An 18,813-nucleotide genomic window follows, 5' to 3' on the forward strand; every position below is an offset into this window, starting at 1 on the left:
AGGCAGTCACTTTTTTTTACGCTGCATATCCCAATTGCACATTTTAAAATATCTAGGGGGGGGGGGGGGGGGTAGTGCAAAACCTTTTGTCGTGATGAATGTGACGGTGAGTAAACTGAAGAGCATACATCACCTTTTAAGGAATAAACAACGTTTATTAACAACACATAATTTTCCCTTGCAACACCTGATGCCTGCCTTCCACAATTTGTGGCCACCCAAGCATTGAGAGAGCTGAAGGTGAAGCCATTAACTTTGCATCTACTTACAGTAAATCACCTGACTGCACCTAAGGTCAGCTGATCTCGGAGGGGAAATTGATACCAGCCAACCAGCTAATGTCAACATCTACTCAAACGAAAAAGATGAGGTAAATGACCTTTAAACAACTTTGTAAAGCACGAAACAACATATGGAAACATAAGATGCGAGTAGTTATTGAGACAGTGACTTGCATTGTACACTACGAGCAATTTCTGTTCCCTGCCAAACTACAACAAAGCGTCGCTCGCTCATCAGCACACAGGGGGGTAAAGCAACAAGCTCATATTTCAATGAAGAAATGTTATACTGGCTTCATTAATAATCAGTGTGATTGCTCAAGTAATTCCCCTTCAGTAGACACAAGAAAGAATTTAAAGATCATTTAATGTGAAAGCATGCAGCAATAGCTACATTTTCCATCATTCCAATAAAAAAATTGAAAGACAGGCTGTGTATGTTAGGGCGGAGCTAACTTTAGCCTGGGTTGTTAGCGAGTTAAAGAGTCTTTGTAGTTCTAGCATTTTCTTTTTCTCAATCTAGCGGGGAAGCTTTTAAGGCTAATGTGGCAAGACAAGTTTGAAATTGTGTTAAGCTGTTTTTGGACCATAATTGGTACAATATCCATAATAGGGGTGCGGGTGGGGCTTGACAAGCGTGAGTCATGTATTTGCTGTGGAAAGAAAGAAAACTCCTTCATGTAGTTGTCGTGACTACAAATAAGATGAGGAGAGAGCAGAGTTACACTTTGACAAAAGTTTGAAATCTTAATAAGCAAAGCAATTTGCAGGCGTACTGTGAGTGGATTAGATATGACAGTTTTGACTTGCAATAAATTGCAGTCTAATCCTGAACATCCTCACCACCGCTCCAGAATGAACATAAATAGCAGCGCGCATATTATTCTGCCAACTCGGCAGAGCAACATTTCCCTTACTAAGGAATCTTGAATTTGCTTCTCAACATCCGTCCTCATCTGCAACGCATTCAAGGCACACAGGTAGAAGATGATTCTGCACGGCCATTGTCTGTGTGTGTGTTGATTACTAGACTCGATCAACTCTCATGAAATTCTGGTGGCGGGCCAGAGCATCAAGGGAGGACGCTGTTCCGATGTCAGGTTACAGTGTGAGTAATCATTTTTGGGAGATGCCAGGAGGAGATGGATTGTGAGTGAAAGGACAAAAGTGAGAAGAATGCAAAGGTTACTGTATATTATGAGCCAATTGATTTGGAGTGCTCGGCCCAGGCTGCCCTGTGATTGACTGGCACGGAGTCTAGGGGTTTAGTCCACGGGCAATTTGACACAACACAAAGACACCGAATATATAGAGTGCATCCAATTGCGCCTCTGTATACAAGTCACACCGCTCATCTTGGTCATGTGATACATTCATCAAAATAAGGAAAGTCCAAAAGAGGCAAAAGAAGAGTCTACAACTTTAATTATCACCGTTTTGAAACCCAAATATTTATATAATATATAAACATGAACAAGAAACCAAATATGGCTTGAAAACTTGAAATGAGAGACTATTCAAATTTTAAGTCCAAAAGCAGCCCTTGTATTGGATCTCATTGCATTGTGCATGTGTACCTAATGTTGTGGTGAGTGAGTGTATATTCCACAGCAGCAAAAGTACCTCATTCGGTGTTCTTGCAGCTTTTGGCTCTTGCCAGCCCGAGTGTTGCATTTAATCAATCTTGCTTGTTTTCAACTTTTAAAAAGTCTGCGTAGCCTTGTGGGGGTGGGGGGGGGGGGGTTAATCTCCACACCTTTCAGTCATCTGAGGGGTCAAAAAGTGTTTGACCAACGGTGTTTTTTTTTCTTCTATGCAGACAAACCAGACTGCAGCTGTGATGGGAAAAAATCTTGATACTTAAATTTTTCCAATTCACATGTTATATTGAATTTCTAGTCGAGATTCAATACGGTTGTATGATTGATTCTTATGACTGTTTTCTTTTCGCCGCTCACTGTAATTTCTCTGCTGAACCAAGTAATTTAACGACTAAAAAAAAACATGGCAGGAGAGTGCAATGTGCAGACAGTAGTTGGAAACAACCCAGCTTTAAACCGCTACACCTTCATGGACTTTTCTCAGAAGATTCTTCCAATTCACTTCAATCATAAGTTACAAGAAAGCAGTCAGTTCTCAGTCAGTTGACAGCAACATGTCAAATTCTCTCATCAACAAGCTACCTGATGTTTACCTTTGTGACCAGAAAAGGAGTTTTACAGAGGTTTGATTTTTTTTTTTTTTTAAATCCATTACAATGAAAACTCAATCAAAATTGGACCAAACAGAAATGTGGAGTTAAGATTCAACTCATTTGCTCTAATTGGCACTAATCATCACTTTAAGGCAACATATGGTTCCAGATGTTTCATGCCCGAATCCAAATGAATGCATTAATTCAAAGTGTGTGCGCATAAATGAGTTGTTGCAACCTTCTGTCAAAAGCAGCCTTTGTGTGTGTGCGCGTGTTTCTTCTGGAGAGTGACAGTGCCATACCCCAGGGTTCTTCTAATCAGCTCCACCTCTCCTCCTTTCCCTCACTTCTCTGCTGTCAGTCACACTGACGCCGTTACCGAGGAACCCTCATTGCACTCACTTTCCCCCAGCAGGGTGCAAAGCTACATTTCACTTTGTGTCCTCTCCAAAATAGACTTAAAACCAAAATATGTTCTTTATAATATCGTGGGCAAGAGTGCAATGTCAGAGAGACAAATCATCCAGACATTTAATCCACCTTTCGGGCATCCTCCACACCACACACACCTACACTTGCAGTGCTCAGCTTGACTCCAGCTTCTTAAAGGTGACACGTGCATCTGATGACAAAGGACTCTCTGCTTCATACCCACAGTGAGTGGATCTGAGTGATGTTCTACATAGCTTCTGAGCAGTAACATAGTTTGGCTGGTTGCCAAGCTCTCCTCCTCTACATACTGATGAGTGAGTGACTGCCAGTCTAATTGGAAAACGACTCTATAGTTATTGGACAGAAAATCATCCCCTAATGCAAATCCAATGTTGTGAGTGGCAGCGCAAGGAAGATCACTCAAGAACACCCCCCCATGTCCGCTCACTGCTATGTCCACCTCACAGACAGCACCCAGCTGCCAGGCAGTTGATGAAAATATGTGACAAGGCTCTAAAGTGTATTACTGACATCCACACAGCTATTACACGCACGACACTGAAAGGTGGCACTCACTTGTACAACTGAGGCAGCAACCCAAAACTAGGTAGTTTGACAGTGAAACATCAGTCAAGGGTGAGTAGTTTTATTTTACTTTTGTTTCATCATACGGATACATTTTTTGCTTAGATAGCAAAAACTGGAGTCTGGAACAAATGCATTGACTTGACATCATTTCCCATGGGGAAAATTGCTTGGAAATGAATATAACCTTGTCGAGCTATTAGACATCTTTTGACCTTACCTCACATCCTCCTCCATCTTCTGCAAGCAATTCTGAATGAACATTCAGAGCAAAGAGATGAAAAGCCAGTTGGACAAAGCAAGACACGAGTCGGTGCTCATTTAAATAAACGATCCCTTGGCCCCCTCCTGTAGTTTGGGTCAAAAACGAAACCTCGTTAGCATTGATCCTGTCTCAATGAGCTGCGGTCCCCATTGTGGTCTGACAGACATGTAGAGGTGGACCGGAGGAGACAGTTTTTGGCAGGAAGTCGAGTAAGAGGATAGATACTGAGAAGCTGAGAAAGCGAAATCTGAATAGTGGAAGTAAAGAGCAAGAGTGAGAAAGTGAAACAACAAACAAGGGTATTCATTTAACATGATGTGTGTAATGATGTCAAATATTTGAAACACACATTTCTGGATGATGCCGTGATGACATTCATCACCTCCCTTCAATACCTCCCTGACAGTGTCACACAAAACAAGGTTTTAACACTCTTTTTGATTTGCTAATTAGACTACACATGTAATTGTGACGAAGGAGGTACGGAGGAGGGCAAAGAAGAGCAAATTAGAGTGCAAAACAAGGGGGGCGGGAGGGGGTGGGGGAACTGTCATTGGGATTATTTAGAAAGATAACCGGTACAGTTGGAGGTGGCTCGCCAAGGAAACTGTAGATGGGGCAATTATAGCAACATTATCTTTTCCACAAGCAAATATCCTCACGGAAAGGTGTAAATATTTTAGATGCTAGGGATACACAAGCAGGAATTATAGCGATGCAACAAGATGCTCATTATCACTACACGATGAGCCAAAACATACGGGCATGGCAACAAGCGTGTCACGGAACGGGCCTAGACAGTTTCCAGACTTCAACTCAATAGGAAAGCTGTTTTTCCGTGTCGGAAATGCTTTTTGTGGATGGGTTTGTGTTGAGGGTTTACTCCAAAATGAAAAGAAATCAATTAACATCAAAAGTACTACGAACAAAGCATTTTCAGGAAAACCCGCTTTAAAAACGAGAAACTAAAATAAGAACTCAACTCTAATGGAAATTCCAAAACTATTCCAACCCTGGTCCCACCATCATTGAGTGGGAATTAAACCCACGCTGCCTGCAAGGAAGTCAGCGAGAGGCCACGACACTCTCGGTGGTGTTAATAAAACAACCCTGGGACCAGCCTAAGAGGCAATTTCACCCAGTCAAATTGTCCTCAGGACTCATTTGGACAGCTCCCATCAGCTCAAGCTTCCATTGGGGGAAACGCAGCGATGCATCGACAAAGTGTGCCGTAAGTGTAACAATGCTTACAAGCCTACCAGAGCCTAACACAGAGCTATCAACCGCCTTTTCCTTTCTCCTACTTCTACTCTCTCCAAGGAGGCAAATTTTGAGGAGTGATGAAAGGGAAGCTCAACAAGTGTGGGAGAAAAGCCCGGAGACAACCGCAGGGGGTCACAAAAGCCCTGATGGCGTATTTAATCGGCTATTAGGAGTCCTGCTGCAACAAAAGTGACAATCTAAACTAGTTTGCCCTGAAAACAATTTAATCCAGAAACGGTAAAAGTCTCATTCTATCCGGGGGGCACCGCATGAGTCAGTGAGTAGGATGTGTGTGACATCCATCATCACTTGGTTAAATGGACAGGAAGAACTTTTTAAATGGTGTGTATAGAATAGTGTGAGCGCATGAGTGTGTGTGCATATAAGATCATTCATTTGTGTAGGTGATATGATACCTCTATGTGCCTTGTGAGGTGGAAGAGGAGATTACTGCAGCGCACCTCTATAATTACCTCTCATCTCTCAGCCGCTGCTCTCCAGCACAACAGGGAACGCTAGGCAGCCTACCGCACGCACGGCGGAACGCTCCACCAGCACAATGTAGCGGGTTGAGGGGGATTATTTCTAGAGGGTCATATTTCACTTGAACGTTGATTTGAGAACACCCACGCTGCCTTTAAGTAACACAGGTTAGCAGCAAAAGCACACACATACACACACACACTCCGTCAGCCAAACACACGTTGCTTCCAAGTAAGAATGACTCACCTGAAGCTACCCTTCCCACACAAAATCCCACTTAATAATCCATTCTTGTGCTGTACAGCTTTTTGTGTGCGTAGGGGCCCTGACAGAAAAGCACCTGTCACGGCATGAACACACACTGCCTATTATGACGTCCAAATACAACAATAGAAGCAAGTCTTCAAATGCTTTTGTAAGTAGACAACAATTGTCAGCATCTGCTTTGAAGAGTCACTTTCAAAAGTCTGTCACACTTCAACAGTGACATTTAATGACAGTCATGACATTCAAACATACACTTCCAGCACTCAAGTGATATTAAAGTGGCAGTGTAAATTTTGATTAACCGAACACAAACTTCTATCGCTGACATTTTATTAGGCTCTCAACAATAGACCAACGAAGAAGAAGTGGCGGTGCTGTATCCCACACACTCTCGCCTCACGAAACAAAAGCAACTTCAGCACGACCAACATGACTGCCACATTGACACGTATCAGCTGACTCTAGTTTACTGCATGTCTTTTTATGCATGACGAGAGTAGCGCGACCCAGAAACGTGACCAGTCAATTTGCTGTTGGCACCACAGCGCCATTTACTGGCAACTGCGGCCGATTCTGGAACTAAAAGCATTGAACATCTAACTTAGAAGGAGTGTTTTGAGATTGAGTTGGTTCTGGGTGCTTTAAATTGAGGTTCTACTGTACCTCAAAGTTTAAAATATCATCACACAGCATTTAAGGATATAAAATATTTTTTACAGCTTTCATTGCTGGCAGATGAGTCGTTTAAGGGGCTTTAAACGCAGCAGTCGGGAGCGCAGCTGCCCGAGACAGCACGTCATTCTTCTGCAAAACCAGAGGTGCGTTCAAGCATGAGCTGGGAATGCTGCTTAGGCAGATGGCACTCAACAGCGTTCACATTAGCCAGGACGGATGAGAGCTACGACCTCAGGAGACTGCTCTGGGGAGGAAAACATCCCACGAGAGAGATGACTGCTCATAGAGGGGTGTGTGTGGGATGCACAGGTACGCTCACACGGCATGCCATGAAATGAGTCGTGAAATGTCAAGAACGAGACTCTTCGTCCCATGAGGATTTTACATTCCGTCATAAAGCATATGAAAGCGTACACAGATGTTTATCACTAAGGCAATTATGGTTCCAAGCATTCACATTATAGAGTACCAAGAAAAAAGTTTGGCCTTTTTCATCAACAAGCCGAAAAGCAATGAAGGCATGGATGTCAAAAGATTGCACCATTTTACTAATCCAGAAATTCCCAACCACTTTTGTCACGAGAATTGCCATGAGGGATCATCAGGCGTGCTGCAGGAAATGACCTAGTCTCACATAATTGGTCTGAAAATTTTTATCGATTTACTGCAAACAATGCATCTTTGTTCATCTATCTATGCCTGTGATGTTCAGTGACAGGCAGAACAATGAAATGCCTTTTCACTTGATGCATGAGGTACGATGCTATGCATCCACCTGTAAATGTTTTTTATGACATTTCTGTCTACTAGTGTAGAGAATTTTCTAAAGCCTTAGCGCAAGAAGTGTTGAAAAACACAGCTAGCTCACCAAGGCAGTGCTCCAACATACTCCCATACGACTCAGCTGTCAGGATTATAAAATTTAATATAAAACAAAAAAATGTTTTTCTATAACAGCCTTTCGTAGCATTCATAGCCATTTTCTGAGGGAAGAATGATTTAGGATTTATTTATTTCTAGTCCACGGATAAAAAGCTTCAGCCGATTAATGAGTTTCAAGTCAAAGCGTAAACAAATAATTCCAGGCATCTTACCGTTTATCTTTGTGAAAACCAAAGCAATGCCCCCCCCCACCCCACCACTACCACCACTCAGCCTGGTCAGCAACAATCACAAATCAAATTGTTCACAGCAGTCACCAACATAACACAAACAAACACATGCAACAGATTCAATATAGTTTCATCATCCCTTCAATGCAATTGTTATAGGAAGTCACCATATTGGAGTAAAAAGTAGCAATGGGCATGATTAATCAATTTATTGCTTTTTATAATTGTTACTTTTATCATCAGAAATTTTATGACAATGGGTCTGTATGCGGTTCATTGATAAAAGGGGGAACATGTTTTCTGCCTACATGGGCTTCTCTTCTAAATAAGAAAGTCACAAGTTGAAAAACGTTTGCTCAGAAGGTGAAAAAAAATGAAAATACATATCTTACAAGATTGACATTATTTCCTATGGGAAAATTACCTTTAAAATAAATAAATAAATCAGTTCTCAATTAATTAATGACTAGGTATGATCCACCCTGGATTGGTAAATCACTGGGCATATAATCACTGGGCATTTGCCGCATTGACAAATAACGGACAATGAACCAATTAACCAATGAATGATATTTTGGGAACGTGGGAGGCCAAACACTGGAAAGAGGAAAAAGATGCAAACTCCACATGTGAGCACATATTTGAACCTCCAACCTCTGAACTATATGCAGCCAACCACCAAGTGGCCGTATGTCAATTTAAAAACTTGTGCAACACAGGTTATGAGCGCTCAGCATCCCTGGAGTTTATTAGGAGGACTTGCAGAAAACATATTGAATCTTTGACACAGCAAACGACACCCGGCGGTGGCCCAAAGGCTGAAAGCACTCACCCGTCAGCGGGTCGTACGAACCATCCAGGTCTCGGGAGTCGGTCAAGCTTTCTCGGTTTTTGTTCTTCATTCTTTTTTTTTATTCTAGTCTTCCGACGAGCGCGCCAGGAAAAGGAGGAAAACTGTTGCCTGGTTCCCCAATGGAGGGTATTTTAAATTTGTCTTATGCGAATTGCGTACACCTGTTAACGAGCTTCATTTCCCGATCCATGAAGCTTCAAAACCCAATCCGTGCAATTGCCCGTCTTCTCTGCGTGCGTCTTGTGCCGAGTGAGCCGTGCGCGCGTCTGCGACCGCCCTCACTAGCGTTACGCGCGCGCGCACGAGGTCGACAAAACAAGCCCGTCTCTCCCAACCACGGACAACTGCACAAAAATGAACAATTCTGCATTCCAAACCTTTCTTCAGCCACATTTTATTATATTTGACCTATTTGTTTATCCACAAAATCACCACGCGCATTCCCTAATAGAATGTCAAAAAGTGCACCTTCACATATAGTTGATTTTTTTTCTGTGATGAGGTTTGCTTCCATCAAAAAATAGCAAATGAGGAATAATTGTAAAATCTCGGTGCAATTTGTGACCTTTGTGAGGAGATGATAGTGTTTTTGGTGTCTTAATTGTAGTTGCACACTAAGAGATGTTACACTGACTTTCATCAATTGCTTCTCAACTAATGATCTCGGCAACGGCACATGCTTCCTAATTAGCTATTGCTCTGTTTTATGTTGCAACCACCTCACACGAGCATGTAGAAAAATGTGCCAAGGTGGCGCCAGTGTGTGTGGCTCCTCGACTGTGCAGACTTTGTTTACATTTATGCTTTTTACTGATAGACAAATAAAATGTCAAGACTTCACGGAGAGCATCACCAGACACTTCTAAATCTCCAACCATCTCATGAAACATTACAAAGATTTGACTCTGGAGCATTTGACTAGTGTGAACGCATTGAACCTCTTTTCACCCAAAATATCATTGCTGACCACAAAGTGTGGAACTACAAAAATATTCTTTTGAATCATCAAAGCACAGCATAGAATGAGGCAACTCATTTCTGAAAGTTCCCCTCATTCGGATTTTGTCTATTTCTGATAAACAAGAGGCCCTCAATAACCAAAGGGCTTCCATTTTCCTGTCAACCAAAACCAACAAAATATTTCACAGATATGGTCGATTGGACACTGATTGGATTTCTGTCCGCGCTGAATAAAATGAGATGAGGAGAGCCAGATTTTAAATGAAGGCAAGGACGAGGGGATGCCGTTAGATCGATTTACGTCGCGTTGGAGGGGATTTGATGATACACGCGGCAAATGAGGAGAATAAGAGAGTCGGTGATGAGGCGGCCGTCTGAGACTGCAGCATGCCTGATGAAGGATTTATGATGAAACTTGACAGTGGATTCACACAAAGCACCCACTTTTATTAAAATACATCGTATTTTATTACCAATGGTCTATATATATAATATAAATGTACGTATAGTAAATTAGATGAATATGAAAACTCTTAGTTAAGTTTAGGGATGCTTGGTAAAAAGTCTGAAATTTAAGTTTGAGTGGAAAGAGGGAATAGAGGAAGAAGAAGGTGAAGGATCATGCATCAAAGAATTGAGATGTACCCTTTGGCTCTTAGCGCACCTTCAAGGTGAGTCACCTGCCCTTGGCATTGAACTATGAATATTAAGAGCACAAATCACTACTGAGAGCCTTAAAGTGAAAATATGCGTGTTTGTGCATTCAAATCAAGTCTTTAATCACCTCTACCTCGATCCAAGAAATAAGAGAAAACTCTAAGGCAGTTGCAACTTCAAAACAAGTGACACAATATATTGGATACCACTCAAACATGTTTTATTTCAAACATGATTGACATTCAATTAAATTCCTACGGGAACATGTTTTGTTCTCGACAGTGACAAATCATTGTGGTTAAGAAAGCTTTTTTTTTTTTGTGGGTGCCCCAGAATATTGAATGCAGCATCAGCAGAAAAGAATGATCACTATCCCAATGGCTGTCACTGGTGGTATTTTGGTGCCCCCTCCCACACCTTCCCGAAATAAAGAGTGAAAATCTCCTTGGTAAGCGGCGTTAAAAAGCACCTCAAATGCGTGAACAACACTTTTCATTTGGTTTCATTATTGGCTGAAGACACTGTCCTCCAGCACTGAGCTGTCACTTTGGCCTCAGCCGTCAGCGCCTGAGAGACTGCAGATGTCCGCCGAGACTGACTGACTGACAACATGCAAGCACACCAACGTGCACAAACACAGATGAAAATGACGAATGCAAAACAGTCTTCAATAGCTTTGTATGATTGTATCCTGGGTGATTTTTGTATTTAAATTAAGGAAGACCAAAACGGTGGCTCAGAGTCATAAAGCAAAGTGATACGCTCATCTTGAAAATGTCTGTCATTTGGAGACATGGAGGGCAGCAGAAACGTCACCTTTATAAATGCTCAATGAAGGTCTGATTGGAGTTCAATGACTGTCAATCAAATTAAGTCCCCAAGAAGTCCTTGTGATTAATCCATCTTCTTCTTTCAAACTAGACGTCTTTTCCTCACCTTGTGCATATTCAAACCGTCTTTTTTTTTTATTTGAGCTGCATGACAGAGGAAAAGATGACCTGAATGGCAAACTATGCTTACACAAGGTTCCCTCCAGAGACCCTTTTCACACAGGAAAAGATCAATTGGACCTCTTCCTCCTAATTAATAATAATGCACATTTAAATACCACCATTTATAAATACAAACTCCATCTTCAGGGAGGCACTGTCTAAGGATTCTTTTGTCCCTCCAGCACGTAAATGCCACGTGTTATATACAGCTCTAATAAGCACAGCCGCACTCTTGGCGACACATGTTTTTCCTCTTGCATTGCCATGGGAGGATGGCCGGTTTTTCTACACAACATTGCCACATTGTGTTCACTTGAGTTTAATCTGAAGTGACTTTGCACTTCATTTCCCCTCATTGCGCTCATTAGCGCACATCCAGCAGTCACGCCATATCCTCTCTGACACCACAACATGATATTTCCATTCAGGCTGAGTCAAACGTAAGCTTCCCGGCTACATGAGTCAATATTTTTCTTTTGTAATCTCACATTGCTGTCAGTGGAGTGGCTCTGAACGGAGCACGGCCTCCCCGGGAGGTGACCGGTGTCAGCCGGGGCGATGCCACCTAATGTCACCTTTATCCTGAAAGATGTCCTCCGAGACAGCAGGGCACAGAGGCGCGCAAACATCCGGCTGGTAACATGGGGATTTGTGACTGAGTGGGTGTCCTACAACCCTGACTTTACTAAAGATAATAAACACACTGTGTAAACTCAATATCAACATCAATCAACCAACAACATGCATTTGAATTTTTTTCAATTTAAATGCATCTTAAATTATGACTAGGTGTACTTAATGAAGTGTCCCTCGATTCTATTCACGATTGCCGACTTTAAAAACTATAAGCGCCCGTGGAAGCCAATCGAGATCATTCACATAAAGACACACAAGGAAAAAGTCTGAATCTGGTTTTCTCCATGAAACAATCGCTCGGGGGAATCTATGACGGTTGTTAATCACGTCACTTGGTGTCATCTGCACTGACTGACTTTTAACATCATTGCTGTGCTTCTGTCAACGCAATTAATTGTCCTGCGCTTGTTTTCCATCCCAGAACACAAAGCCCAAATGTGTCGGACAATCACTTACAATCACAAATGGTTCTACGGCCCGCTAAGTAATCATCAGTAAGGGGAGGACCCATAAAGTCACACATGTGATAGATGGCACGGGCGGCAGGAGAAAGAAAAAGTCTTTTGGAGAGATGGATAGAGAGTAAAGGCTTATGGGAACATGCTGGATATGATGGAAAGCGTTAACAGGCAAAGTGCCGATGTGCCGAGAGGACAGATGGATGGAGTCTGGTGGGCTATAAACTGCGCCAGCCTTTAGCCCCCAAATGTGTTGTCCCATTAACATCGCCAAGGGCTGCTTTTAAAAAAGTTGCGTGGCTGCTGATACTATTGTATTGTGGCGAGTTGGGATGCATTATCAGGATGCAGTCGCTTCCTCTGATGAGGTTCCTAAAAGCATCCATCCATCTGAACGCTACCACCGCATGCTTGTATCTGCTGTGAAACATATTGCCCGGCCAATTACCATGACCATCTGTATAGTGCGCGTGTGATTGGGACTGTACAGTGGAACCGCCAAAGATCATCAGGGGTGCTGGTGGAAATGATCCAACTTAACTTAGTTTATTCAGAAAATTATTATTCATCCATTACAAATATTATATTCATATCTTTTTGGACATTTTTCCTCGGCGGTGTCCTCTGAAATTTTCTGATATAAAATGGGTGACTTGATAAAGTTTGGGAACGATCAAACAATAATAATAATAATATATAGGAGTGCAAACAATCATATATAGATCATTAAACAGCACTTTTTTTTTAATTATACTAAGCAGTGGTCTACAGGTTGGCGAACTTCCTGCATGCACTGCGATAGTTAAGATTCGATGAAATCAAACTTAGACGTCTTAGACGTTTGAAAATTGTTTTGCACAAGTCTATATAACCGAAGGTGGCAAATCTAGGTCCTGAAAGTAAAACCCCTGCCTCAGTTTGGCTTTTGCCAGACTTGCTTCTACTGCCCTACATGTAAATGAGCTCATTTACCTACCCAGCGACATTATGGTTGATTTTGAAATTGTGCATTCAAGGTCGGAAATTACACATAGATTTCATAGATGTTATATGATCTTAGTTGAGTGTCCCTAGTTAGCACAAAGCCCCTTAAGGTCACATGAATCCTGCAAGTCACGCAAAAAATGGCCAAATGCATTGTGTCACTTGAGTTACTAATTTAGTCTTAGACGTGAATGGCTTTCCTATTGTGTGAGTGTGAATGTCAGTAATTGTGCACAAGCGTCCTCGGAGTGTTGAATAAGTAATGGCGAGGCGCCTAATGAAAGATAATGTCGAGCTAATGATCTGTCAAAATGAAGTGTTTGCTTCTCGAGGAAGAAAATCATCTCCCATCCTGTGATGAATACTATATGAAATGATATGGCAATACATGGAATACACAAACAAAGGCAGTATGAGTAATTAAATGAATGCAAATTTGAATATTCTCAGGATTTCATCCTCTTTACTATCCAGAATACAGCAGAATAAAACTAATCCACCCAAAACAATCTTGTCGCCAACAGCTATGGAAAGAGGATTAACAGTCTTGTTTTCGTCTTGTCGATCCTGAGTCACTATAGAGTAAGCATGACTATTCCAAGTCATGGTTATTTATTGCTCTGAGAGTTATTCAGTAAAATCGTGATTCTCCAAAGGAGTGAGATGTTTTTAAGTGATCTTGCTTAAAACCTGAAAAGCATTTAGAAAGTATATCCATGTGAGGCACAGAAAAATAATTTTCAACCCAAAATATTACTAAATTGTTAGGATTTGATTGTCTAACTGGATACTAAAAACAAGATCACTCCGAGCAAAGACAATAACAAATCATTGCAAAACTCAACTCAGACTATGTTGGTCATTTATTATATTTAAAAAGGCAAAATGTTACATCAGGATGTTAATGTATTGGATCCCCTTAGCAGGTGCAGGCGTATCTCACGTCCTTTCTGGTGTGTGAATGTATCGGTTTTAAGTCACAAGCTCGATAGTCGCACAAGTGGTAATCAGGTGCTGTAAATACAAATAAGGCAAAGATGCATGTGCTTGTGAAGTCAAACTGATAGGAGACATGTTTGCACGCACACTGGGTGTAATAGTGCACAACCAGCGATATCATATGCGACAAGTGCTGCATTCAGAGAGCAAGCGTCATTTAGTAAAATGATGGCAAACTGTTTGAATAAATAAACTGTTGCCACTCAAGTGGGCAGATGTATATTTAAAATCTCCCCATTTGCATATATTCATTATTCTTTGTCAACAGCTCAGAAATGGTAACACATTGATTGAAAGGCTGGTGTATGGCGCAATCAATGCAGCGTTGCTTTTGCCATCCATAAAGGCCTCATCTCGCCGTGTCGTCCCACTTGAGACTGGCATTTACTGTGCGGTCAATACGCTTATAAAGTGGTAGAAAGTCTTCATTTTAATTTATGGCAACACGAGGGAATTAGACACATCTATTGTCTGAACGCGTCGACTTTTGCCCCGAGGATTTTTGCTGGCTAATAGTGCGCCTGTGCGTGCCTTTTAATGACCTAGTAGTTAAAACTCTAAATGGGCTTTGCGGGACAGAATTAGTCAAGAATCCCACTTGTGAATCCCTTGTGTTTGTGATGTTAGATAAGGTCTGTATTCGATAGTCTGACCTTGATAATACTGATTCCCTTAAGGTCTACGAGGATGGTTTGGCCATTTTTAGCCCACATAAATTCACTTCAGTCCATCAACATTCTACTCATCGCTCCCAATGCTGCATAGAGTGGAGCAAACAAAATGTCTCTGTTTGGATGCTTCTGAATCCAATTGTCATCCAGCTGCCAGCATGAGGTGAAAGTGCGCAAGTTACAGTTTTTCAAGAATACCTAGGTCAAGTTCACTGCCAGTCAGCTGAATTCCTATGAAGGAATTCAATTCGGTAAATGGGCTCAGATATCCACCAACCTTCAAACCTATATGGTCAGCCATATATTAAGAAATTAAGTGATTTCAATAGAGTTTATTATTATTATTATTATTATTATTATTATTATTATTATTATTATTATTATTATTATTATTATTATTATTATTATTATTATGAGTGATTTTTGGGGGTTTATTCTTGTGGACCCCCTGAGCTATCCTTGCCCCTTAACTTTGGATAACAGTAACCCAACCTCCTCAAAATCCAAAACTACCCAACGAGTGAGTGAAGAAAACAAGACAGCAATTTTTGGGCATGTAAGCTACTATTTGCCCTAGAAAAAGAGAGTGAGAGAAAAACAAAGGAGGACTGTCAGTGGTGTAAAAAGCAAGATAAAGAGCAAGAGAGTGATGAGAATGTTAAAGGCAGTCGTGATGTGATAGGGGAGTAAGCAGAGCTCTACACTTGCCATGACAGGTAATCACTCACATGCAATGTGCTTTGACAGCACAAAATGTGTTGCTGGAGCCCCCCACCCCTCGACCTCACGCAAACATCCCACAATAACACATATGCACCCGTACACACGCCCAATAAATCTTACCGCGTACAATTGAAGCGTTAAGGTTTTAAGGATTTTTAAATATCATATTCCCAAGTATGAAAATTATAAGCAGTAAGAAATAAATACACACCTATACGTAAACACAAATACATGCAGATTAATTTAAAGAGGTCTGCGTAAAGATGACCTGCCCTCTGACTCGACTGACTTTGCCTCTGATAGACTGAGAGGAAGTCGACAGAAAGGCAGAGAATAGGAATGAGCGAATGCGGTGGGGAAAAATAATGGAAATAAAATGCAGCTAACCTAAGGCGGAGGAGGGAGGAAATGGAAATTAGAAAGAAAAAACAAAGATGTGGAAAAGCAATGATGAACAAACTACAGTACTTCAACTAACATGACAAAACAAAATGGAAGTGCCACAAATGAAACATGTGCCACATTGTCCCTTTTAAACACAATCATTAATTAAATATTTTTTTTAAATTAAGATCTCCGTTTCATCCTTACTCTCCCTGTTCATCATAAGAAGAGAGACGATAGTGACTACTCTCCATTGGCTCAAAACATACTGTAACTGCACACACACGCTCCAGGACTACATAAGTAGTTGTTTGCCAACACCCAATCCAAACTGAATTGAAGAGGCAATTTGTCACAGAGGTGGTCAAGGGATTGCCTGAAGTAGTGGTAAATTGATGGAGTTGAGCTACCGCAGCCGCTATCCGTCCCTTCCCTTTCAACCAAGAAGGGCCACGAGGCCCACGGGTAACAGCTACACAGCGATGCGGTCGCATTAACAATTACCTGACTTGATCAAGTAAGTCGTTTCACCTGTCCCGGTCAATGGTGTTTTCTAAAAACCTGGCTTGTATTTGATTTGATTTACCTTTATGCCATTGACGACTATAGACGTCACATCCATTTGAACTGGGCTGGCACTGAATTCAAGAAAAACAGCTCAGCAAACAAGACCTAACATGTCATCTATATGTCTACTTGTAGCCACAGGCTACTTTTTCTCTTATCTACATCCCGTGTTTGAGTCATTCTTTTTACATAGAGCCCCAAGTGGCCCGATTGAGACAAAACTGAGTGTTTCTGCCTTATTATTGCATCTGCGGCGATATGAGTGGTGAAAGGCAAGATACATTATGTGGCACAGCTTTTGTATTGAATATCATCAGACTGTGTGTATGGCCACTTGGTCAGTGACCCAAAACTTCCTAATCAGACCAGCCCTCCCATTGAACATCTCCTGTGAGTAGAAAGTCCATCACGTGTTTCCCGTCACCATTCCTTCACCGGCTTGCTGTCATCCCCCGGGAGGCCAATAGAGTGCAGGCATCCCCCCCTCCTCCTGATAAATGAGCCACAGGAGTGGGAAGCCTCCCCTCTGCGCAGCAGACAATTACACATGGATGTGGGAGCGAGGGAACCGATAGGAAAGTGGCAGCAGGTCACTAAGCTGTGACATACCGCGAGAGGAATGATGGCGCTTTCATGAGCTCTTCCTGACTAGATCACGTCCGAAGTGGTGTTTGCTTTTAGGAGGAAGTCTTACGCTCAACATGATAAGGATTGACCTACAGGATAATGTGGAACAAGGTGCTCATTTGTGTCATGTTTCTCATTTTACCAGCCGCTACTGAATATTATTACTGTGTAGTAGGGCCGGGACTATAAAATATGAAGATAATTGACTGTAAAGGGTACACCCTTAAAATTGCTGAGTTAAAAATTGGACCAACCCAGGAAGCTGGGTCAACTTTTTTAAGGGTGTATTGATTAATACACGCGTGTTCCTTTTTCAATTAAGGAATTGTTGACAATTGTGCATTCTAAATATGTTTGCATCTTGATATTGGCAAAATACCGCAATACTGTCAATTACAGTTAATTTGACGTTTTATAGTTGAGTCGAAACGGGAAAAAACAATTCAGTGATTTTCCTGTTTTGTTTGTGCGGAAGGAACAAAGCATCCAGAGCCATCCAGTTAGTCTCCAAGGGGATGCGGGGGGTTGGGGGGGTCAGTCCAAGCTGTCAGTCGTGGAATCACATGAGCAACATGCCAAACCCCCGACGGCCTGAGGCCAATACGAGCTGAAATGGCATGGCGTAGGTGGAGGGAGGGACGCGTGATCGAACCATTTACACATGACATTTACTCGCTAAACATGCTCGCTGGCCTTTGGGTACGACACACGCACTCCTTCACCAAGGCTCTTATTTCATGGCGAAAACAAAAATGCACTGGCGAGTCATTTATCAACATCTGACAGCATTTGGAATGTTTTCCATTCTTCATATAACAGCGAGAACGAACGATGACCTTTATTTATTTTAATAAATGTACTTACATGTTGCCCTGCCGTGTCCTCAACCACGTTTGTAGCAATTGTTCCCACACAAATCCCTCACGGGTTTGGAGACGACAGCATTTTTGCTTGTTTGCATGTGGTCTGACTATCTATGGATGCTGACCACCAAAGGCCTTGAGTAAAATTTGAATGGATAGCAGAGTTCCATCAAGGGAGAAAAGCACTAGAGTCAAATCGATAATTGTGACACAGCTATGGGATGAAGACCTTAACCATATAGGACAATCCAATCCAACGTAGTGGTACCTTCAAGTCATTCATTTAAGATTATTGTGGCATCTGATGACATCACTCATACAAATTTGAAAGGAAGAAAATCAAGTGGCAACATGACACAAAATGGAGGAGACTGTATTTCAATGTTGATTAGCAGAGTCATTGTTTTGAAACATTGGGCCCATAGATTTATTTGACACTTTCAGCTGAATGTCAGTTAAATGCAGAAGAAAGTGCTGCCCTGGCAATTTTTATACAGGTTCAGCTCTTAAAAGCATTTTTGCAGTCAGAGTAAACATGAATATTTCAGGTTTGGTCATGCAAAGTGAATGACATTGGAGTACAGAAACTACATATTTGCATGTGATGATTTTTCCTCATTATGCAGGCTTCTAAGAAAATGCCGAAGTAGATTTCAGCAATCAGATTGGATTTGAATTTCTTTCTCTCTCCTTACAACCAAAGTGAGCAATTGTTGAATGTCTCTTAAAGATTATCCAGTGGTATATCCTCTCCAAATTGCTCGGCAAATGATTTGGATCCTCGCCTGTAAAACGTTACATTTTAAAGCCAGCACTTTTAGTTAAGCAGGAATAAAAAGGCAGGGAATATTATGCAAAGCAGTATTTTAAGTACTCTTCCGC

General features: G+C 41.6%; 1 protein-coding gene across 1 annotated transcript in view; it reads right to left on the bottom strand.

Moving 5' to 3' along the window:
* LOC133158493 (Kv channel-interacting protein 2-like) overlaps positions 1 to 8,636 on the bottom strand; it is a 55,428-nt gene extending 46,792 nt beyond the window's left edge. Inside the window, exon 1 of the mRNA XM_061285739.1 lies at positions 8,390 to 8,636. Coding sequence (XP_061141723.1) covers positions 8,390 to 8,459 — 70 coding nt within the window. The 5' untranslated portion in view covers positions 8,460 to 8,636. The remainder of the gene's footprint in view (positions 1 to 8,389) is intronic.
* Positions 8,637 to 18,813: the final 10,177 nt, after the last annotated feature.

The sequence above is a fragment of the Syngnathus typhle genome, linkage group LG8, assembly GCF_033458585.1.
Source record: "Syngnathus typhle isolate RoL2023-S1 ecotype Sweden linkage group LG8, RoL_Styp_1.0, whole genome shotgun sequence".
Taxonomy (NCBI): Eukaryota; Metazoa; Chordata; class Actinopteri; order Syngnathiformes; family Syngnathidae; genus Syngnathus; species Syngnathus typhle.